General features: G+C 46.0%; 1 protein-coding gene across 2 annotated transcripts in view; it reads left to right on the forward strand.

Moving 5' to 3' along the window:
• Positions 1-24,638, forward strand: part of SLC35F3 (solute carrier family 35 member F3) — a gene marked incomplete at both ends in the record, with an annotated part of 345,212 nt that overhangs the window by 219,888 nt on the left and 100,686 nt on the right. The window contains one exon of one of the 2 annotated variants that reach the window (XM_084253641.1): positions 23,954-24,029. The exons of the other annotated variant lie outside the window; for it this stretch is intronic. Within the exon in view, the coding sequence (XP_084109767.1) occupies positions 23,954-24,029 (76 nt within the window). Of the gene's footprint in view, positions 1-23,953; positions 24,030-24,638 lie in introns of those variants that run through there. 2 annotated transcript variants of the gene reach the window in all.

The raw sequence follows: 24,638 nt of genomic DNA on the forward strand, positions 1-24,638 counted from the left end.
ACTGGAGAAAGGTCCCTGTTCTAAAATGCCGATGTGGGGACACACTCCCCTGTGCGCCTGGTCTGCCCCGGCGGTGGGTTCCTGCTCCCCTCTGGGCTTGGACTGCAGGCCAGAGGGGGTCTGGCGTGGGCGAACTTCCCCCGCTCACCTCTGGCTCCTGAGGAAGCCTTCTGCAGGTAGTCTTTACTGAAGAAATGTCCCTGTTCTAAAATGGTGATGTGGGACACACTCCCTGCGCTTCTGGTCTCAGGCACACTCTTCTGCGCGCCTGGTCTGCCCCGGCTGTGGGTGCTCGCTCTCCCTGTGGGCTCAGACTACTTGTTCAGAAGGGGCCCGGTGTGGGCTAACTCACCAGCTGGCCACTAGCTCCTTCAGTAGCCTGTGCTGGGGTCAAGTCGCTAGGTGGCACCAGAGATCTCTCCTAGAGCCCTTGGGGAGCTGATTTTCCACCCCGTGGGACAGGGAGCAGAGCGGGGATGGTAGGGTACACCTCAACGGCTTTGGGGTGCTGTGTCTGCCTTGTGCCCCACCGTCGTGGGGAACCCACGCCCCTAATTTCGTGCCCCGGGTCTCAGTTCCAAAGCCCTCAGTTCCAGGACGCGGGCTGTAGCCCAGATCAGTGGCGCGGGAATGGCGCCTTTTGAATCCCGCTCCCCTGCCTGGGCGCCTTGTTCCTGCCCACTCAGGGAGGGCCTCCGCCCGGGTCTCAGTTCCACAGCCCTCAGTTCCAGGACGCGGGCTGTAGCCCAGATCAGTGGCGCGGGAATGGCGCCTTTTGAATCCCGCTCCCCTGCCTGGGCGCCTTGTTCCTGCTCACTCAGGGAGGGCCTCCGCCGTCTCCCCGCAAGCCTAGGTCACAGGCGCAGGGGCCTGGGCAGCTGCAATCCGAGCGCCGCTTTCGCGCAAGCTTACCGGGGGGCCGGGGCTGTGTGCTGGTGCTGGTCTCCTCCTGGGGGGCGGGGCTCTCTTTAATTGCGCGTGGAGCTCACCTCCGCGGCGGATCCTGCAGGGTTCGCCTCAGCTCCCGTTCACGGGGTGTGGTGGCTGAAATAGTTCCTTTCCACTCACAGTCCCGCTTGCTGCATCCGTTTTTCTTGTTGGGCGTTTTGGTTTGTTGTTTCCCTCGTCTCTGCCGGTCGGAGAGTGCCGCCTCTGTGGGCGGGGGAGGGGAGCAGGGTTCTGCGCTTCCCTCCCTTCTCGTCCTCTTTTATGGCAACTTTCTTCTTCGGGCAGTTTGCTGGAGTTGTCCGTTTATCTTCCGTGTCCCAGTTCTCACTGGGACCTGCCGCTTTTCCTCCCTATTAACTTTTTTTAATGGGAGATCTTACTCGCAGCGTCTCCTCGCCGCCATGTTGCTCCGCCCCTCGTATATTCCAAATATTCTAATTTTTTAAATAGGACTCATTTTCCATTGTACCATATGGGTTTCCAGGACTTGACGTGGCATGAGTCTTCAATGTGAGCACATTCATGAATGCATGGCCAGTCAGACTTACACGCTCAGGAAGAACAGTTAGTCTTGCTGACCTCTTTGGCTGGATCACTGGCAGCTCTGTCAGCAATGCCTGTATCCAAAGTTGACCCTCTAGTCACATAAGGACTAGCCACACAGTGTGGGTCTATTATGAGTGTGACCATATGAACTTCTTTCTCTTATATTGCAAGATCTCATTGTGAGGGACTCACAAAGTCACGAGAATGCGCTACTCATGCCTTCGCCCACTGATCATTTACTTAACAGCACTCCTTTACCCGCCGCGTGCTGGACACAGGCAAAATGGTCTGCACTTTTAAATTTTTCAATCTACATTCATTGACTACAGTAGAGATCAGCTACAACAAGGACACTTGTTTAAATCTACATTAATTTCTAGCCTGTTAGATGTTATAGAAAGCTAATGTTTAAAAGCTATTTTTGCTCATTTTCTACTATCATGGGACAGTCTTTAAAATTAAATGCACATGTCGTTTCTTAGTTGGATCATTTGTGAACCACGGTTGTTCCTTATTGCAATCACTCAAATTATAATATATTCTTTTCATGGGAAACAGGATCTTACGGTGGTTTTACGTATTCAAGCTATTTTGCATGCTTTATAAAGTCTACAATACACTGTGGCTTCTTTAATAGAGCATATACTGAGCTTATGCAGGCTCAGTCCCAGAACCTTAATTTTTAGCACTGATGGAGAAAATAAAATGATGAAGCTCCCGTGGGCAGGGTGTGTTACTCTTCTAAGTCTCAGGCCCAGCACTTAGTCCTTTCATCAGAGCATCCATAGAGCTCAATGCAGTTTGGCATCTAGAGGGAACTCATTATTGCAGGTAAAAGGCCAGGATGACCCTCAGGCTAGTTCATGACTACTGGGGGCTCTGCACTTGTTCCTCAGAGGACTGAGGGACAAAGAATAAGGACAATAGTATCTGTTTAAAGTGACCATATGCAAGACACTGCTCTAAATACCATAGTCCCTGTTGCTCTAGATATGATAGTCGGTGCTATTCAACATATGGGCCTCACGCAGCTTTATTGCCTGGAAGCTTGTTAGAGCCATATCACAGGAACCAGCCCAGACAAACCTACTGCATTACAAGAGATTTTGGGGGGTATGTTTTACAGTCTGAGAAGCATCTAGAGAACTAAAATGGGCGTGGCACAACTCCTGCCTCACAGCCACAAGAGCAGCCCTGCGGCAGGAAGCAAGTGACGACCACATCACCGAAATCTAAAAAACCTGCTTTTCCGCTCAATCTTTACTCTCCCCCATCCAGAGCCCCTTTGGTGACACAGCTCTAAGCTCAGCTAAGCTAGTGCCCCCATAGTCAGTCCTGCCTCTGTGATAATCTATTGGGATGTCACCAGCTATGTTTTCCAAAACTTAAAAGACTCAGGGAATGTGGACAGGTGATGCTTGGAGGTAGAAGCAAATATGGTCAGTAGACATTGGTGATGTGTGGGACTAAAATACGTTCAACTATAACTTTAAATCACATTCTGAAACTTCTAATTCAACCAGTAGCTTACATTACACCTGAGCCATTATTACTTCCTGAGGTGGAAGGAACCTGCCCCCAACTTGGCAGAATGTAGAAGCCTGTGGGGATCCCCACTCGAGGGGCACTGGGGTGGCTTCTGTCTTAAAGATGAGCACCCCGTGTTGGGGGCCACTGCTTTGTAGAATAGCCAGGGAGCATGGTGCTCAGAAGGAAATATTCCTAAGACATGAGGAATTTTCAAATCTCCACAGAAGGGGGTTGATTCTAAAGCTATCCAATGCTTTGTCACCATCAATGGCATCAGCATTTGAATACCTGCTGAATTTTAGGTTTGTACTTATAGGACAATGGTTTACTATATTTGCTACCCATTTTAAATCTATTGCTGATGCTTTTCTCCCTTCCTTGGTGTTTGAGCAAATCAGGACATCCTACTGGTTTTAATGTTCACTGTCTGGGAAAATAAGACTTTGAGCAAAGTCTGCTATTTTGCACTTACTAACATAGGGTGTTGTGTGGGCACTTTAAAGGCAGCACTGTGCAGGAGATCTCCACTGACAGACGGAGGCACCAGGGGAGGTGGGGGTCGGTGGTCTACTCTGCTGCAGTGGATGCTGGCAGCCTAACACTCACCTGCAGGGGTTAGTGTGTGATTCACCAGCATGGTGCATATCCGAGCAGGCGCATTGCAATCAGATTCCTGACTTGATGCCAAAGCATCACTGGAGCGTGACAGCCCCTTTCCTGAGTCATCACTTGATGGTGTTGTCCAAATTGCACTCAACATGGCCAACAAGCAGCATCCATGCAGGGACTAATGCCAGATCTCAGCAGATGCTCTGCAAAGGCTGACTTGGCCCCTCAGCTCTGATAAAACGAGCAGTGCACTCTCTTAGCCCTGCTTTCTCATCCTGGTTTTCCTGGATTCTCTTCAGGGCCCAACCTAGCCACCTGTGTGAGCACCAACATGGGAGACATAGCATTTCCATAAAATCTATGCTGCAAGGAAGTGACTTGCCTATTTCTTCCAGCATATGCTGGTCCTAGAATGTTCTTATTTTGGTGATTTTTTTTTTTAAGATTTTTGCATACAAGAACTGGAGTACAGGCCAGATGTGTGGGAGGGTGAGAGGATTCACCAGAGACAGAGCGGGGAACAGAACAGGCAGACTGACAAAACACTGCTGAGGGGAGCAGCGGGAGAGACAGGAGAGGTCTGCTGCACCACGTAGGTATCTTGCCGGCCAGGATTGAACCCGTGCTGCGGAGGCTGTGGACAGCTTCACAGTGCTATGCTCAACCTGCTGCACCAACAAGGAGAAAAAAACACTTGTGTCAGCACTGTGCCCAGTTCTCCAGACAAGGGGCTATAAAGATAGAAGCAAGTTTTTGTATGTTAGAAAGAGCTGGTAGCCATTCCTGAAATATGCTGGGAGTTATTCTTCACCCCCAAACATTCCACATCCATCCTGCCTACCTTCCAGTCACTCTGACACCTCCTGCATGGAAGGCACAATGATGTCTCTGCATCCCTTGCCTCCTAGAACTGCCTGCAGCTCTGAGGACGTGGAAGACCAATCAAACCTTGCAAGCAATTGAGTATGTGGGTAGGAGGGACAGAAGGACATGTCTGTCCTTTGCAGCACTTTAAAGGCTTCCTTTGCCCCACCACCCTAAAATTGCCCTAAACCAGCCACGGCCGTGTCTTTCTAAGAGCAGTAGCCATAACCAGCTTTGTCAAAGAATTCAACCTTCTCGGTCTCTGCCTTGCCTCCAACCTCTCCCAGCCACAAATGATCCTGAGGAACAGATTTGTAGTAATCTCTTGCTTTATTTCTACCTAATTCTTGGTTCAAACTTTCTTATTCCACCCAGTTTCCTGCTTTTGCTCCCCAGCATGACCCTGGCAAGGGGCAGTAGAAATAAAGGAAAACTTCAAATTCAGATGTACCAAGGCTATAAGGCCATATGGGGTATGTTCCTACCCACTCTGCTCCCTCCATTCTTGTGACTCCATCCTTCCTTGTGTACCCTCTGGCCGAAGTGCCCTCGGATTTAAAAGCCTGGCTTGTTCATGTTCTTGTGAAGATTGGGCTGAAACATCTCAAAGATGGCCCTGCAGACCTTGGCTCATCACCTCACTTACTTGCATTGTCTCCCAATGAAATGTAAATCCCACAGGGGTAGAAGCTTTCTTCAAAGAAACACAGAGGAACATCAGTGGCAAAACTGGTTTTGATTCAGTGGTGGGGGGGGGGGGGAGCTGAGCTCTCTAATGCAGAGGAAACCAGGCCTTTAAAGAACAAGGGCCAGGTGAGGGAATGGTCCAGGCGCCAAAAAGTTGGAGAACATCACAAAGCAGGAAGGTGGGTTGGTTCACTTAACGCATCTGGGTTTGTTAGCTGGCAAAACTACTCTCGGACACGGGGAGACTGGGATCTGATCTTCAGGTATCAGCTGGAAGAGGATATTTCTCTGGCAGCCTGAGTCTTCCTAGGCAGCACTTGAGGAGTGGGGGGCTAGGGTCATCCCAAGGAGAGGATGTTAGTGAAACAGTGTTCATCTTTGCAGGCTGAGATTGAGGCCTTTGTTGAAAAGAGGTCTTAGGGGAGCCTGACTAGAGTTTGGAGAAGGGGAAAATCTTGGTGAATTCCACCCTCCAGCACAGTGCCTGGGACATAGAAAGAGCTCAATAAATATCAATTGAATCCATGAGCAAGTAAATGAGTGTATGAATAACAGGAAGGGGAGACCCCCCTCTGTGGGTAGGAGAGTGGGTGCAGGGAGTTCTGTCACCCACGGAGAACCTGAGGATAGAGGATGACAGCTCACACGTTTGAGCTGTGAAATCAGACCACATGTCTGCTTTCTTCCCCCAGAAACTGCAGTCCTTGAACACTGCATTTTGCAGAGTTGCGTCACACACTTCAGTGACCTTGACTCATAATCCTTTTTCCGAGGAAAAAGAAATTTCAAAAAAAAATCAGGATTGGGTTGTCATGTGAGCGTGTTTGCAGCAATAACACATCTGTTGTAGGCAAAGCCTGATCAGAAAAACACAGGCAGCTGAGCAACAGCCACACTTTCTAACAAGATCAAATAGACTTACTCCTGATAAGCTACACAAACTGTGGTCATCATGAGCCTCTAGCTTTTAGGAAACCCTGCCAGTTCCTCCCCTCACCTGTGCGATGTTATACATACAAACACAGGAAGATGTGTCAGTGCTGGACTACATGGCTACTCGAGTTTTCTAAGATTGTTGTCCTAGTAAGTTTCCACTCTGGCTCCTGAGTGATTTCCACAAGACAGGAAAGGAAATGTCTAGAATAGCCATCCCTAGGTCTTGTGATACATTGACTAGCGCCTTTTCATTTAAGTAAGAAATTAAGTTCCTGTGATAGCATCCTGCTCATTTTCACCATTCACAGAATGGTACAGTTCCTGAGCAACTTATGGATGGAGACTAAAACACCAGTGATAGCTGCAGGGGCAAGCAGGAATTATGTTCCAGCACCTGCATGGCCAGAGTTGGTCCTTGTAGGAAGAGCAGAAATTCAGTATCCCTTGTTTGAATGAATATTTTGAACTCCAATGGACTGTTTTAGTGAAAAATCACAAGGGGGACCAGAGTAAGCATTCGGTGACTTGTTCAAGATATACATGCTCAGGGCCTCCCTGGTGGTGCAGGCAATTGAACACAGCACTGTGAAGCTGTCCACAGCCTCTGCAGTGCCAGTTCAATCCCGGCCAGCTGTGGAGATACCCACATGGTGCGACAGACCTCTTCTGTCTCGCTCTCTGCTCCCCTCAGCAGTGTGTTTTGTCAGTCTGCCTGTTCTGTTCCCTGCTTTGTCTCTGGTGGATCCTCTCACCCTCCCACACATCTGGCCTGTACCCCAGTTCTTGTATAAATCTTAAAAAAAAAAAAAAAACTTATATTACAAACTTGCCATATAGGTGACCCCGTCCTCCAAGTTCACAAACTAGTACAGGTTAGAGATAATTTAAATCACAGCACCTCCTGGGGGTGTATTCATAAATGTTGGGTTTGGGGAGAATGGGTTTGGTATCGAATAAAAGTAAGGCAATGGGTTAAATCAATCTCAGCAGGTTCTTGTTTTGTCTTTTGTTTTTCACTGCAGGTCTTCTCAGAGCCTTTAATAAGCTAATGTACATTGTGGATCTCCAGGGGGGTATGTATTGTGTAGCATTTCCCATTTCCTGTAGCCATTACCCTAGGAGCTAGTGTTCCAAGGAACACACTTGGGGAGCTGCACACCTTCTGCATGCACAGTGCTGGGGAATCCTGAGGGTAGCTCTACTTTGGGGAATTGGGAGTCTGTCTCAAAGGAGGGTGCATCTGATCTGTGTCCTCAAGTGAGGTGTTGTCCATCCAAAGAGGTGATGGAGGGAGGACACCCATCTATAGCATCTTGCAGCTGGTTCTAGAAGGCAGGGAAGTTGAGGGGTGGATGTGGAAAGGTCAAAGACTTAATGGGGAAGACTGCTGTGCCTTGCTCAGGTGTGGGTTTATCTGTCTTCACTGCAGCAGGATCCCTAGTATGCTCTAGAAATAGTGGTCCAGGCACACATCATTCCCCTCAGATTAGTCAGAGTTGGGGCCTCAGCGGCTACAACTTCAAATGATCCAATGAGCAGCCAAAGTGAAACACCTGCCATAGCTGATGTGGAGCTCTCAGGGGAGCGGGGTTTAAGTGAACAAGTTAGAGTCCTCCTTTTCCATCTTCCTCAGTGCCTTCTATCAGCAATCTTGCCCATTTTCGAACAGCCCTCTACATGCCGGGCACCAAGCAAGCAGCAGAGAACAGGCTGGAAAGCAGAATTGGGTCCTCCTGCTCTGAGTAAGCTCCAGCTGGACCTGAATTCAGATGACTGGTGCATCCCCGCCAGGATAGGGAGGGCAGATGAGAGGTACAGGAAGGAGCCAAGGTTGACCATTGAGTGTGCGAGCCACCCACCTCCTTTGACTGAGGCCCAGAGCAGGACTTTTAAAATATTGATGCAGAGATTCGAAGGAGGAAAGGTAACAGACAGGTTGAAAGGAAAACATGTTCAAGGTAGAGACAAAGGTGCCAGAGCAGATGAGTACCTGCAGGAGAGGCAGTGGGTGGTGAGCAGGCATGGATCACTGGGGCTCTGATAGTTTTAGAAAGACCCCCTCATAGGGCCTCCCAGGTGGTGCAGCGGTTGAGCGCTGGGTTGCGAAGCTGCCCACAGCCTCTACAGCACCTGTTCAATCCCCGGCCACCGGGCCAGGGTCCCACATGGCCCATAGACCTCTCCTGCCACGCCCGCGGCTCCCCTCAGCAGTGTACTTCGTCAGTCTGCCTGCTCTGCTCCCCGCTCTGGCTCTAGTGAATTCTCTCACCCTTCTGTGCTTCTCACTTTACCCAGTGCATGAATGAATGAATAACCCCTCGTAGCAATGAGTAGGGAAGCGGCTGGGATTCAATGCCGAGTGGCCAGAGTGTGAGCAGAGCAGTGTGCTTCCAACATGGCAGGGGGTGTTGGAAAAGAGTTACAGCAGAGACAGGAAAAGATAAGATTTCAAGACATGTTGATGAGAGTCAGAATATATTAAAAAGCCACATAGAAAGGGAGTCTTGCACTCTACTAGTTGGATTTTCAAGTGAGAACAAGGTTTTGCCAATCAGCTCCTTGGCTCTCTGATAGGCCCAGGGTGATGAACACCTGGGAAACAGCGTAGGGATGAGAGTCCTGAGGACCACAGTCAGCAGCTAAGATTAAGGTGTTTTGCTGGCACCAACTACTCCTAATGTAGTCGTTCGGCATTGTAACTGCTGAACTGGGTGATATAAAACTTTAGCACACTGCTAGGGGTGTGTAATAAAGCTGGCACCTGTAAGCTCATGAGCACTTGTTGATATGTCCCAATTTCAAGTTCAGTGACATATCGATAACTTGAAGTGAGTCATAGTTTGCATTTAAACCACAGCAACTGGAAAATACTGCAAATCAGGGCATGTGTTTGGATAGCTACCTTCTATCTCTAGAAAGTTGTCATTCTGGACACTATAAATGGGAGCATACCAGATGTATTCTTCTGTATCTGTGGACCTGTACTCAGGATAAATCATCCTGATTAAACCGGTCAGTGACTTAGAAAAATGTATATAATACTCATCTTAAGGTGTTAAGCTTGATCATTATAACCTTGTTCCAGGTGGCTTTGATAAAACTGTTCTTGAGACTCTTCCTACATGAGGATAGAAGTTGGCAGCAGGCATGAGTCCTGCTGAGGTTGGTTTCCACCTCTAGGTATCTTTGGGAAGAGGTAGATATGCTAACTTTTAAAAGAAAAAGAAGCAATTATACTGCAGAAAGTCACTCACCATAGGATAAGAATGGCGCCCTATTTTTGCAGCTTTTCCCTATTTGGGCATTTAAAGGAAGTAGACATAGAAAAGGGGAAAGACATTCTTGGAGAAGAGCTGAGGACTCCTGCTGGAATCTGTAACCACTTTTCACAGCATTCCTAGGCTAGACTTGTTTTGGCTGTTGTAGCACAGGAAGACCCATGGTGTAGATAGCTTGTACTTGGCTGAGGGGCAGAACTGATAGAACCATGTGGGCAGGCTTGCCCATGCATGAGTGAGCCAAGCAGGTGGTCCCAGGCCACATGACAATACCACTATGGAGTTGTCATGCAAACTCCCGCTTACTCTCCCCGACACTGGGCCTCCGGAGGCATGAGCTGGAATATTTAGATCTAAATCAGTCACCATTTATTATAATTTAATGGGCTTTGTAGACAAATACTGTAAGAATGTCAAAGGGCTAAGACATACATGGCAGTCAGTAGATGAACTGAACATCTGGTCTGAAAGACTAGTCATCTTAAAAACCTGGTTGATTTTTTTTTCTTCTGCCACTCCTTTTGTTTAGTTTCTTGACATAAATGAAAAATATTTTTGAAGAAACTTGCCATAAATGTCAAGATAATTTAAAGTAGATACTCAAATATAATTTTTCTAGTTAGTGTAAGTTAATGGCAGACTGTCAAAATTCATTTAATGATAATTCAACATCAATTGCCTAAATTTGAGATACTTGTGTATTTTCTTCACTATCTGTGTAAATACCTTTCATCACCTTATGCTAGTAAAGCCTATCTGGATTCAAATGAGAAACTTACTTTAAAAACACATGCAATGTAAATAAAATCTTGAATTAGATTTTAATAGGAAACATCTTTAACATAAAATTATTATACAAAATATTTTTATTGCTGTGAACTATTTAGGACATGTATTAAAAATAAAACTAAAATAATTAACTTTCAAATCGGTCTACACTCATAATAGATCTGTGCATCAAATGGAAGGAAGACATTATGAAAGTAAACCTGGATTTGTCTAGTTATTTGGTATATGAAATAACTTTTGAAAGACTTGTTAAATTCTGCAAAAATCTCAATCTAGTTTACTTTTTATGCCAACTTTGGTACTTTACTTCATAAAAACCAGTCAAAAAATGAAAAACTTGTCACCTGTGATGCCACACACAGTAAACTATTTTTCTAAGAAACATCACTATTTCATAAGATACCAATGATATGTGATCATAGTTCAGAATAAACTCTTAGATTGTAAAAAGCATGAATATTAAGAGTATGAGAACTCACAAACCACACAATTCACCTATTATACTCATAGTCCTCAAACCAATTTTAGAAGACTTTTTATGATCCCTAAAAGAAACTTCATACCCATGAAATAGTCACCCCTCACACCCCAGTTCTTCCTTACTTTTATCCCTAGGAACCATTATTCTACTTCAACTCTATTTCTATCTAGACATCCTATAAATGGGACATATAAGTCTTTTGTGTGTGGCTTTTTACTTGGCATCATTTCAAGGTTCAAGTCTCAAGGTTCATCAAGGCTCATAAATGCTATAACATGTACCAACACTTCATTCCTTATGGCTGAATAATCGACTCCACAGATACTGTTTCTGTATTCATCAGTTGATTTGGAATTTCTATTTGGGGCTATTAATGCCATTATAAACATCCATGTAGAAGTTTTTCATTTCATTATGCAAGTACAATGTTTTCACTTTGGGGTACATACCTAGAAGTAGAATTGCTGGGTCATATAATAACTGCTTAACCTTTAGAAGAATGGCCAAACTGTTTTCCAAGGTGACTATACATTTTACAGTTTTACCAGCAGAGTGAGGTTTTCTTAATTTTTCCACATCCTCACCAACGCTTAATATTCTATTGATTTGATAGTGGGTGTGAAGTGGTATTTCATAGTGGTTTTAATTTGCATTCCCTAATCTCTTGATGTTCATCTTTTCATGAGATTGATGGCTATTTGTATATTTTCTTTGAAGAAATGTCTGCTCAGATTTTTTGCCCATTTTTGAAAACTATTAGGGCATTGGGGGTTAGAAATTAAGAGATTTCCCTTATAACCCTGGCCCCAACACAGGCAGAGCCTCTACCATTATCAACATCATTCAATAGAATGACACGCTTTCAAGGATGAAACTATACTTATACATCAAAATTATTCAAAGTCTGTAGTTCAGCTTAGGGCTTACTTTTTAAGATTATTTATGCATGCAAAAGCTAGGGTGCAGGCCAGAGGTGCAGGGGATGAGGATTCACCAGAGACAGAGTGGGGAACAGAACAGGCAGATTGACCGAAATACACTGCTGAGGGGAGCAGCAGGTGAGACAGATCTGCTGCGCCATGTGGGTTACTTTCTGGCTTGCCCGGGATCGAACTTGTGCTGCAGTGGCTGCGGATATCTTCATAGATTGCGTCTTAACCCTCTTGCACCACCAGGGAGACCCCCAGGGTTCACTCTTGGTGTTGTACATTCTATGGTATTGGGCAAATACATGATGTAATTATATAGCATGTTCAATGCCCGAATAATCCTCTATACTTTCTATTCATGTCCTTTTCCCCTCCCCACCCTCACATCTGGTAACCATGGATCTTTTTACTGCTTCCTTCTGCCTACTCCAGAATATCAGAGTTGGAATCAATAGTGTTAGCCTTTTCATATTGGTTTTTCACTTACTAATATGTATTTTAGATTCTTTTGTGTTCTTTCATGGACTGCCAGCTCGTTTTTTAGCACTGAATATTACTGCATTGTCCAGATGGGCCATAGTTCATTTCTCCACTGATTGAAGGACATCTTGATTGACATTCCAATTTTTGACAATTACAAATAGAACTGCTAATAAACATCTACTGCAGGTTTTTATAAAGACCTAAGTAATCACCTCCTTTAGATAAACACCAAGAAGTACAATTCCTGGATCACCTGGTAAGAATAGGTTGAATCAAGAAACATCCAAGCTATCATTCAAATTGGATATACCATTTTGCATTTCTACAAGCAATAGTTTCTACTAAGCATCCTCAGCATTTGGTGTTAACAGTGGTCTAGATTTTGGACATTCTGATGTTATATGGCCGTATTTCACTGTTTTAGTTTGCATTTCTCAGATATATGATGTAAAGCATCTTTTCATATGCTTATTTCTCACCTGTATGAAGTTTATGTGTATCTCCTTTGGTGAGGTGTCCATAAAGTCTTTGGCTCATTCTTTTTTTTTAAGATTTATTTATGCATACAAGAACTGGGGTACAGGCCAGAAGTGGGGGGAGTGAGAGGATTCAGAGTGGGGAACATAACAGGCAGATTGACTGAAATACATTGCTGAGGGGAGTAGCAGGAGAGTCAGAGGTCTGCTGCACCATGTGGGTATCTTCCTGGCTGGGGATAGAACTCGTGCTGCAGTGTCTTTGATAACTATAGATTGCGTCTTAAACCCTTGCACCACCAGGGAGGCCCTCGTTGGCTCATTCTTTTAATTGTCTTTATTTTTCAGTTGGATTGAGTTGTCAAGGATTTTAGATAAAAGACCTCATCACATAAATGACCTACAAATATATTTCTATTCCTTCATTCTACTTACTGTCTTCATTAGACGTTGAAGCATATGTGTTTGCTATTTTGTCTGTGCCTATGTGACAGCTATGTCAGAGCCTCACCAGAGTCCTTCACTCTGCACCTCCCACTTGGATTTAGGGAGCAACTCACATTGTCTATCAATAGGATTTAAATGGCAGTGCTTATTTTTCCTAGAGGCACAACTTCCTTTCCAAAAAATAAGTCACCTTAAGGGCACTATAAGTCTCCTGAACCTTGTCCAGAATTAAAAATTGAAGTCTAAGATGGAGTGGCCTCTATTTTACCTCTAGAAGTCTGAAATGTAAGCAGATCCCATTGATCTGAAAGTCTTAGCTTCGCTGCAGCTGCAACACAGGCCTGCTCATTTTTTGGCCCTTGTGCATTTCTGGAGGTATATTTAGGTTGCTTCTATTTAGTGTTCCCAGAATAGGCATAGTTTTTGTTTCTTTTATTCATTCCCTATCCAAACTGAGGGTGATGTACTAGATGACTTAAATCCTTTCCACTTCAAAGTTTATGGTCTTCATGTGTGACCCCCTCTGCATGGGCACAGGGAGTTCTCTGTAAGCCATACCCATGTCCACTACAAGCAGGATGGAGCTGCCACCAAAAATGCAGAGAAGTTCGCATGACTGTAAACTGAATCCGGATCATCTGCTCCAAATTCAAGTATGATCTGATCACTATTATTCAAATTCATAGCAGTTTTCTATGAATTAATAAACCTGTGTGAAGACAAACTTGTTTATCTACAACCCTACCCAGAAATGATATAGGTAAATACTAAGCATAAATTGAAACACTAAGTCACTTTCATTGCAAACACCTTGAGTTTACGTGTTTGTCTTCAGTTAGCTCCAGGGACACTTGACTTGAACCCTTTATGGCGTATTCCTCCCAGCGCATCAATGACCCATACAGCTTCAAGGCTGTGGGGGAGGTGTGCTTCACATTCTGAGAATGCCACTGCCGGAGGGCGTCAAGCCTCAGTCAGCCCTCATGGCTTAGACGTTTTAGGCTGCTACTAATCCCAAATTAGAATTCTATCAATAGAACATTTGATGCCAGCTCACTTTAAATAAACAGTCAAGGTTAAAACAAAAATCGATGAGCTGCTCTGGAGTACTTCCCATAAGTTAGGCGCCACACACAGCCGCCACCAGGTTTGGGCCTCACCCCAGCCCTTGGGGAACTGAAGACTTGAATGTGAATGTGTAGGTAACCTGGAGGTTTCCTTTGGTGTTTGTCCTGCTCTCCTCTCTTCAGACTTGCAAAGAGGGGTCTTAAGAGGGTATGATAAGGTCTAGGTGGAGAGGGGATATGTTTTAGGTGGTAGGAGAAATAGATTGAGAGCAGTGGGTAAGACTGAATTGTCAGCATGCCCATGTGTGCTCCCAGGGAGTAGAGAAAAACATCAGACTAAACCTTTGCTGAGAAGTATATGAAGAAAGAGCATGTGAGGGGTGTGCACAAGCCCACTTCTAACCTATGTCCTGAAGCTGAGGATTCTGGTGGCTATGCCCAAAGCTATGCAATATGGGGCTATTTTGCTACGTTTCCCCAGCACTCACCTCCCTGATCCCCATCACACCAAGCTCGGGCATCTTTCTCTGCTGAACCCTCTGCATTTCAAGGTGTTGAGGTGGGGGTTGTAGGGAGTGGGGGCACCACTGAGCTCTAGATGCATGGAGATGGCAGCACTCTTGTCTAAAAACAAGCTGACACAGTATGACTCCTGTGTTCCGGAGGAAAAAAATATCTAGAACTACATTTAAGGAGGGGTGTAGAAATGAGGGAGAGGCTTAAGAAAATCTTCTGAGATGGGCGCAAAGACAAGTATCCTAAAGGCAGGGAACTGGAAGGACAGAGGTCTGTACTGAACTACCAGACTCCGCCCAGACTGGGGAGAAGCTGTGGAGAGCTCTGGAATAGTTTCTTCACTGGTGAGGAAGAAGCAACTCAGTTATTAAAATCCCCTTTCTCCTCCTTCCTTCTGTTTCTTTACTAACATGCTCAGAAAACTTATACAGCAGGCTTCTAGGAGAAGACAAGATATGGAAAATAGAACTGTGGACTGATGAGGTAACAGACCCCTCTAAAGAGAGGAAAAATTGCTTTCAAAGCATGGACCTAAGTTTTTTATAAAAATAAAGTATCTAAATACTCTAAAAGAAGTTGCACCATTTTTCATGTGCTCTTGTCCATGAAGACTTTCCATTGCAGCATTTATATCTAATTACAAGACACACATTTTTAGACCCTTTAAACTTAAGCCTCAAGATAGGTCTTTCAACCCCATCCTCTTTAGCTAGAACTGAACTAAAAGTAGACAAGCTTCTCTGTTAGAGACATCTCAAGGAGAAAGTGAATGAATCACTATTTTTATTTGTGGTGGTTAGAAAAAAAAATGAAAAATGGTAGACTATGGGGATGTATATACAGGAAAACTATAAATAGGCTAAAAATGGATGGTATGGTCTAAAGAGAATGGGAAATTAATACATGTAAAGATCATATTCACTATTAAGTAGATGCTTTATTTTTCTCCTTTGCTTTTTCCCTGTTAATTAACTTGGCCTGTTGGTTAGCTGCATTGTCTGTTGTATAAATGCACCATGCTTTATTTCCCATGTTTTTGTTTAACATTTAGTTTTCCAGTTTTTCACTTACTAGTAATAAAAGTTGAATGGATGTTTGTGTCATAAGTTCAAATTAGGTTATTCTGGAGGGAAATTTCCTACAAATGGAACTGGAGGGTAACAGGCCATATCTTCTCTTAGGAATTTTACTATATATTGCCAGCTTTCAAGAGGGCACATAAATTTCGACTCAGCAATACATGGAATTTTCAAGGATAATCTTAAAATCAAAATACAAATTTTGACTAATTTCAAAGAAGTTTCTGCTAAACTAGAAAGTTGTGCTGAAGTGCAACAGAAAACGCAAATCAAGCCTGGTCTCCCCTAGTAAGTTCTCTAGACAGCCTTGAGCACTGACAAGCCCACTGTTGTCAAAGTGTGACAAGGAATTCTTCGAAGGTAGTTTTAGAATCCAGGCATAGGGATACCAGAAAGATAATTCTAGGACAAACCGGCCTACACTTAATCCTCCAAGCCCCACTAGGAGCTTCAGGGAATTCTTGGGGACCCCTTGCCTTGCCCTACACTACTGGGGGGCAAGGCATGACTGGCTCCGTCAGAGCAGGGTATACCTCCAGACCGCAGACCTCCCCTTGCTTTTGTCCAATATTTGTAAGGCTTTTCTTGTAGCCTCAAAGCAATGAAAGTCTTTGCTTTAAGCCGGATTTGGATTTTATTTACATTTGCAAAAAATTGAGGTGTGTTGCTCATCACTGATTAAATCGTGGAACATCTTCTGCCTTTGTCCTGGGCCCACTCCTCTAGCAACGGCTGCAGTTGCTTAGGACTAAACTTGCCTCCACCTGCCCAGCCTGGGCTGCAGCTTGTGAAAAGGCAAAGAGGAAATGGCAATTCTCTGTGCTGATTGGTGGGAAGACACAATTGCTTTGGAGTACTTTATATTTTGGGGTCATTGGGGCCCTTTGGTAACCTCTGACATGAACTTTACTGTTGCCCAGTGAGCTGGGAGCTACAGTGGACTTGGGGCAGCTGTGTTGAGGTAATGGTCTCAGTGACTGGTCCTGCGTGAGGGGATTGCTCAGAACTCGCCTCTGTTGTCACTGAGCAGGAAGCATAGCCCTTAGCCTTTCAGCAAGGGGATCACTAAAAGCAAATGCCAGAGATCTGTGGGCCCCAGGGATGTTAGTCACCCTCGGGTGCCTCCCAATCCAGGAATCTGGCTTCCATTCCCCCCCCCCTTCCTTTGAAGTAAGCCTGGGGCAGAGCCTGAGGATTCCTAGTGAGAGCAGCTTGGCTAGGAGGCCAACACACGGCTGTGAGTGAGCTGGGCTGCTGTGTGAGGAGCACCCACAGTGACAGGAAGTTCCTCATTAGGGGCAAAACATGCCCAGGCCAACCAAGACTTCAGGAAAGTAAGGTTAGCAGGAAGGAAGACTTTAGTCATTGTAGTTCTAGGGGGCACCCCCTTCCTGGGTAGGTCACCAGAGGATACTTCAAGAGGTTCTGCTTAGTGAGGACATGTCTGCATGTGAGCCCTGTGGATGGAGGGGAGAAGGTCAGGGTACCATGTTGGTGAGGGGACAGTAGGAGCTGCTGGAACTAGGAAACTATAGGGAGATGGAGGCATGTTAACTAGTTTTTAAGTACCTCCCAAAATTTCCCTGCACAATACACACAAGAAAACTCATGAGTCCCCATGATCCTTAGAGGCTTCTGGTGATTCTCGGATGTATGGAGGGACAGCTTTGGGCCAAGGCATCAGAAGACCCAGCATTTTCTTAGATCCACCAGTCTAAGCGGAGGATCAGGATGGTGAGCCAATGTCTCAGGAGGCCAATCGGACCCAGACACTGAAGGGCAGGGTGCCCAAGACCCCCTGTACAAAGGGGGTTTGTGCTCCAGGAGCTACTCTGACAAGTAGGCAGGAATTCCTGAAGGGCTGTTCTAGAGGCTGGTGGAAGAAGCTGATCCTGACTGCAGCTGCCCCAGCAGACCTGCTGAAATCGGCCTTTGGACTCAACTATTTGTGCATCTGAACCGCTAGCAAGTTTCTGCTTCTTTCTGCCTTAGTGACTTTGCACGTGTTCAGCAAAGCTTAGTGAGGTTCCATTTGTGGGCAGGACGCCACCACCCATCCTTGACAACCCAGCAGGAAGCTGAAGCAAGAGTAGTTGATCCTTGGATTACATGGGGGTAGCAAGGAGGGGTTAACCCTCAATGCAACAGAAAATCATGGGTAATGCATGACTCCTCCAAAACTTAGTAGCCTACTTGTTGACCAGAGCCCTAGCATAGTAGTCAATGTGTTAGCACACAACCAAGGGGGACCTCAGAACCCCCAAACTTGCAAGCTCCTAAGGATCTGGCAATTTGTATGCTTAAGACAAAGCAGCACTTAGTATAGAGAACTCTATTAAATTATGGTGTAGAGAGAGAGAAGAAAGGATAATAGTTTCCCAGTAAAATGCCCAAAGTTACCCAACCCCTCTTGGGTAAATCCACAGTCCAACAGGGTTGGCTCGAAGCAGGGCCATTGAGGCCTGAAAGCCTGCTACAAGTCTAAGGCGCCTCTGGCAGTGAACAATGGGAAGGGAGCAAATGGGGCCAGACAAGTCTGGGACAAGAGGAGCAGAATCAAAGCACAAATAAACAGCTGCCATTGTCAGCCTCCCACACATCCCTCACCCACGTCTTTTCCCAAGTGTCTCTACATGTCTCTCCTCCTGGTCCCCCAAGTCCCTGGTGCAAGTCCAAAACTGCCAAGAAGCAAGCGTGCCCTTGTGCCCTGAGCCACCTGCCTCCCAGGTTATATAACTTCTGGCTGCTCGGCTCCTCCCCTATTTAAGTGGGGTGGGGAATGTAGTACCTTGCCCTTTTATGGAAATGTCTGTTACAAATGAGCACTTACTGTGTACGTTACATGCATTATACAGTGTCTTCACGTAAAGTAAGCTAGAAAAAAATAGTACAGCACTGTGCTTGATACTGTCAGTTTGCATATTTACAAGAAAATCCACATTTGTGAGCCACGCAGTTTAAACCATGTTTTTGAAGGGCAAGCTGTACAAGTAGCCCAAGGGCAAGGCCCAGGGAGACTCCTGCCTTCTGAGAAATGCATCGGGCTGCATCTAGAGGAAGCTCTGATCTCAGATCATCTCAGATCAGGACTTTTGAAAGCATCTGCTCAACTTCCAGCCTCCTTTGTCCTCATGAGACATACTTCCTGCCTGTGGGACTTTGCCTGCCCTGTACCCAGAAACAAACGTAGAGCAGGCTCCTTCCCAAACACATCCATGTTTTTCTAGCCAAGTCTGATGACCAATCAATCCTCTTGATTCACCTTTGGAAACACACCAGCCGAGGGAAATCTGCCCATGGTGGTGACAAGGATTCAAAGTAGGTCAGTATTCTGGTCCCGACGCTGCCAAGTCATCAGACAGGAGTCCAGCTGTGGTCCATGAATCACCCAGAACACCAGCAAGAGACTATTCCTGAATGAGATGGCCTTGGATCTCTCTCCTTGCCTTGTGTCCTGAGTCCTAGCCTCAAAAACACTTCCTTGGAAGGCTTTGTTATTCTTAATCTTGCAGGCAGAAAGGGGTAGTCTGGAAGGGAGATTAAAGAATTCTAGAAAACTAGTTCTGGGCCTATGAGTATCTCCTGCCTATCTGCTTTGAGCACGTAAAACATAAGCTATACATTAGGCACCAGAGATGGCCTGCTCCATTAGAGAAGCAAGTAGAATAGATTTAAAATGGATGGTCTAAGCACTTGTCAGTTACCAGTTACTATAATAAACACTTTACATGTATTTCATTAACCTTTACAACACTATAGGGTAGCTATTATCTCCACTTTAAAAATGAACATGGAGAGATTAAACTGCTTGCCAAATGAAACTGTAGATAAATTCTCCTTCCATACTGAATACCAGTGGAAACTTGCTTGTCCATGTCAAGGTGGAAGAGAATGGTTCACAGCAGATACTCAAGGAATGACAAGACACTAGTTTGTTTTTTTTTTTTCCTCCATTCATTGTTAATGCCTAGCTAGGGCTCTGAAGGTCCAAGAGGGAGGCCCTGCCTCGCTCAGCTGTCCATCCAGAAGCTTCCTCCAGACCATGCTGCTCTCCCAGGGCAGCTTCCCCTGCTCAGCTCCCAGTATACCTGTGGCCTAGCCCTTGGTGTGACTTGGTGACATACACCCGAAGGCTGTGATCCTATACTTCTACAGCACATGCAGTGTTATAAACCAGGGTAGTATTTTATTACATATTCATTTATGTCCAAAAAAATCACTTAAGCAAGCATCTACTTAACTGGAGATATTCATGAAGGATAAGATTTCTTTAATTTCTTTGGTATCGATAATTGTCTTGTCTGTAAGATATCATATACCTCGAATTTACAGTTAAACAGAACCTTGGAGATTATCCAGTCAATGGCTTTCAAAACAAGTCAAGCTAACATGGAATCTCAAAAGAGCAAAGAGGCATTGCTTTACACAGACCAGGAAACACCATTTGAATACAGAGGCCAGAGCAGGCTGGGTGAACATTCGAGGTTGGCCAGTCTTACTGGCAGAACTGGAGCTCAAATGGAAGCTGTTGGCCATGTATTTTTAGGCATTTTCCATGTTGATGTGTCCTCAAGACATTTAACACCTATCAAAGAGTCTGAATGCCTTCTTGAAATGATGCAGTGGGACTGCAGCAATTCACCTGTCAGTATAGAGGGCATAGGCCAGTGTCCACAATGGGTGACAGAAGTATGAGTCAGTCCAGGGAGGCCAGACAGGTTGTTTGGACAACACAAGTTAGAGGATGGAGCTTGAATCTATGACCAGAACTGGAACTCAGTACCATCAAGAAAGGTGGTGAGACTTCAGAATGGAGGAAAGAGCCAGGTCCTATGTACTCACTTCTGATGATTCATCCTAAGCATGTCTGCCTTTCTCTAAAAGGTCATGGCTGGGGCCCTACCTGAGGGGTGCAATTTAAAGATAGCCAGTTTTTCCTACTACCAAATGGCTATTTTATATTTTCTGGACTCTTTCATTTTCTTCTCATGGTTGTGAGTGGGAAGTAGACAGTAGGCAGAGAGGCCGTTGGGGGAGACCAAGGAGTGTAATACTCAGCCTGTGGTGGAAGCTCTGTATCATAGTCTGCTGGTTTTGGATCCATTCATGAACTCACGTCAGTGGTGACAAACAAACCCACCTACTGGATTGCCACAAATTGCCATTAAATATCCTATCCACCTCCCCAACCATATCCCTGAAAAGAGAAAAAACAAGAGTGGGGTTAGTGACAAAGAACAGGCTTCTATCAGAACAGATGCCATCTCATGTAGAGCTGAGGAAATGTTTGGCTTTGAGCAAACCATTAATACCACACATTTTTAGAAGATGACAGGGAAGAGCTAATGAATATGACCTAAAAAAAGTTTCCCCAGTTCCCCTTTTTGATTAATTCCTGTAAAAGTAAATTTAAGACAGGTAGATATGCGATGACATCCTTCAGTTATTAGCTCATGTTCATACCTTCCAAAGAGGAACAGGGATCAGAGGTCAAATAACTAGTGTGCTAGCCTGGATCTTTATAGTGTTTCCATCAATACTTCGTGTCTTTGAAATTAGCACTTGTTTTTCCTTGCAATTTGAGATTTGGGATTTTTAGTGGGGAACTTACATAATCTTCTGGGTCTTCTTGACTTGGGTCATTATAAGCCTAACTCCAGTCTAGAGTTTTAAAAATGTTGAAATACTAGTGTGCCCATATCAGTACACTGAGTTTTCTAGGATAATTTTTGTTTATAAATATGCATCTCCATCACACCCACTCCCAGAAAGGGTGTGGGTGGCTTTTGTTTTTGTGAGTTTGGGTTTGTTTTGTCTTTGCTAGGGAAAGGAAAGTGAGATTTTTTTGGTTTAAACATGAGAGAATGCACAAGGCTGAAGACAATAGCGTATAGCAAGAAATTAAGTGGAGAAAGTTGGGATGATAATTGGTACCTCCTCTATGACAAGCAGAATTTGACACAGGAGGTGAGGACTGCTCAGATACCAAAAGGTCCTTGGATATGCTGAGGGGGCACAGGAGAAAGGTTTGGCTAACAACTATTTAATGAGTGAAGTGACAGGAATATTTCATATTTGTTATCTGTCTTGTATGCAGCATTGAAATAAGCAGAAAGTAGATCTCTAAACATTTTTTGAGCAGTTTTTGTGTTCCAGTAGAATGAGTATGGACAAGCCAATTGGAAGTGCCAAGGGAGACATATAGACCAGCACAGTCAGGACCTCCAGGAAGTGGTCACTATCTCTCAATCATCCGTGCCACATTCAAATGAGAGAGCAGATTGTGGATTACTTGACCTGTACCTCCCACCTGAATTGGATTAGTTCTATCAAATTCTTGCATTTTACATTTAAAAAAGAATATCACTGCAGAAATTTAATTTGTTCAGGCTTAAATTTAAATCCCTCCTCAGCTAGTTACTCTCTAGACTTGGAACATTTTATTAAGCCTCTCTACCTCAGTTTCTCCGTGCATAAAATGAGGTGATCTTACAGAACTTTGAGTTAATGGAATGATTTCTGCAAAATACTTGACAAGCTACTTGCTATATATAGAAAGTGCTCAAAAGCGGGTGCTCTTATGTGATTTGTGTATCTATTGTGTTGATTGAACTTGATGAAATAATATATAGGAATTTGAATTGTAATAAAGGTCCTTAATACATGAGCTTCTCTTGCTTGGAGCTTATTTGTGTTTAACGTCTACAAAAAATGACTTAGTGACTTACTGTGTCATCGAGGGGTCTTGGGACAAGTAACTTTGTAGAAGCATATAGTATGGAGGCTTCCACTAGAGGGCTCTGCAGAGACCATAAAACCATTCCTGGGATTACAGTGATGAGCAACCAACCCTGAAACGGCCTGGCTGTCTGGAGACCAAGGATATTTCTGCTCATCATGGCTACTCAAGGAATAGTACCAACTTGATAAGCAACTTCTAGGAACTCTGCCAAAGACCTGGGAGTATGCACGTAGATGTCACCAGAAACAGCTGGTAGATGCCAAGCTAGGCATCTGTAGCTCTAAAGTCTGCCTCTAGCACTCCTCTGAGAGGCCCACATGGCAGAGTACTAAATAGCAAAACCCCCTTGAATCACCACCAAACCTTCAGCTTCCCAGTGGAAGCTAGGACCAAAACTGATGGCTGAACACATAAGACTCCCCTAGGGTTCCTGGAGTTCTAGGGCTGCATCAGCCCTGTACACCCTCGCTTCAGGGTTGAGGGCAAAGCGTTTTTAATACACTGTCATGGGATCAATGCCCCTGGGGACTCAGTGGGCACTCAGGGTTGTCCCAGCCAGTGGTACAATCGGTATGTCATTGCTTTTTACTAAGCATCATTACCCAGTAGCTTACAGCCTGGCCTGAGTAGGAGTAGTGAGACCAGCGCCTGCAGAGACAAATATGAGACCTGCTGCTGCAGCAACAATTTGGAAGCTGGACACAAACGAAGCTTTCCCCGCTTCCCTGGGGACTTGGCCACCGTGGACTGGGGCACTGGGGCAGGAGCAGAAATGGCCACATGCTTTTCTTTACTGGTGGCTGCTTTGTTTTTTCTTGTGTCTGCTTCACTTCTGTAGACCTTATATCCCCCCCCCCAAAAAAAAAAAAAAGCTATCCACCAGGAGCAGAAAAAATGTGCCCCTAGACTCTAAAAGAAGTTCATGCAAGCTTTGGGAAGCTCGGGCTTTTTTGACTGCCTACGAACCGACAGTTCAGGATTTTCCAGGGAGATGTCCACTCTCCAAAGTCAAAACACTTCCTTTCTAAACCTGTGAAACACCGAGGCTAAGTTCGCAGGCTCTTCCCTCCCATTCGCGGCGTAGTACTCAAAAGCGGCTGGGAAGCTGCTGGCCAACCCCGCCACCCTGCCCGGAGGAGCTGCCAGCCTGCAGCTCCGAAGGGCTCCCAGGGAGGGACCAGGCTGCACGGGGCTGGGCGTCCCAGGGCGGGGGGCGGAGCAGGTGAGCCCGTGGGGTGGGAGTGGGGAGCGCACTTGTACGTGACGTTGGAGTTTGCAGCAAGCTCCAGGCAGGAGGCTGTGCGCGCGTGTGTGGAGTAGCTGGCTGCGTGGCCAGGGAAGATGAGCTCCGGGGGGCGGCCGCCGCAGTGAGCCTCGCGGGGACAGGGGCGCCGCCGGCACTCTGGGGCCGCAGGGCCTGAGCTGAGCGGCGGCGAGCCCTTAGCGCTCCTCCACCGAGGAGGCTCCCGGGACCGAGCCGTGTGCTTCAGCCGGCCCCAGGATGTAGGCGAGCCGTGGCGGAGCTCCTGCAGGCGGACGGCTCATCATGAAGAAGCACTCGGCCCGGGTGGCCCCACTCAGCGCCTGCAACAGTCCGGTCCTTACCCTCACCAAAGTGGAAGGTAATGGCCTGGGGGAGGGGGGGCTGCCTGACTCAGATCCCCGCACCCAAGCGGGGGCTGACACTCTGCTGCTACCCTGGGGCTGCCTGGCTGTGGGTGCTGCGGTGCTCCCCAGGAGCTTGCCTGCAGTGCAGCGCCACTCTGCCTGTGAGGGGGTGGCAGCTGGGCAGCTGTTTGGCTGCCCTGAGCTGCTGTGGGGTCGCAAAGCTGCCCGGGGTCCTGGTGCTGTGCTGCCCTGGCACATCTGGCAACAGCAGCAGCCTCAGCTCTCCCCTGCCCATCCTGAGGCGCTTGCCAGTTGGTAGACCCTAACCAGTGCCCCCCAATACATACACACTTGGTCCCCTGGATTTGAAGAATCACTTCCTCATGCACCCCTACCCCCACCCCCAGTCAGACCAGAGGTGTTGCTCTGCTGGTAAAGGCAGAAGAGGGCAGCTACAGGCTATGTCTCTCCTATGCAGCCCACCGGGGAAGTGACTGCCCAGCTCTGTGGCAACTGGCAGGGCCAGCAGGTGAAAAGCCACCACCAACGCCAGCCTGTAAACATGTCCTTCCACCCCCCACCACCCCCACTCAGAGTATGTGAGGCAGAGACCAAAAGGAGCC

This window comes from Talpa europaea (genome assembly GCF_964194135.1).
Source record: "Talpa europaea genome assembly, chromosome: 14".
Classification (NCBI taxonomy): Eukaryota; Metazoa; Chordata; class Mammalia; order Eulipotyphla; family Talpidae; genus Talpa; species Talpa europaea.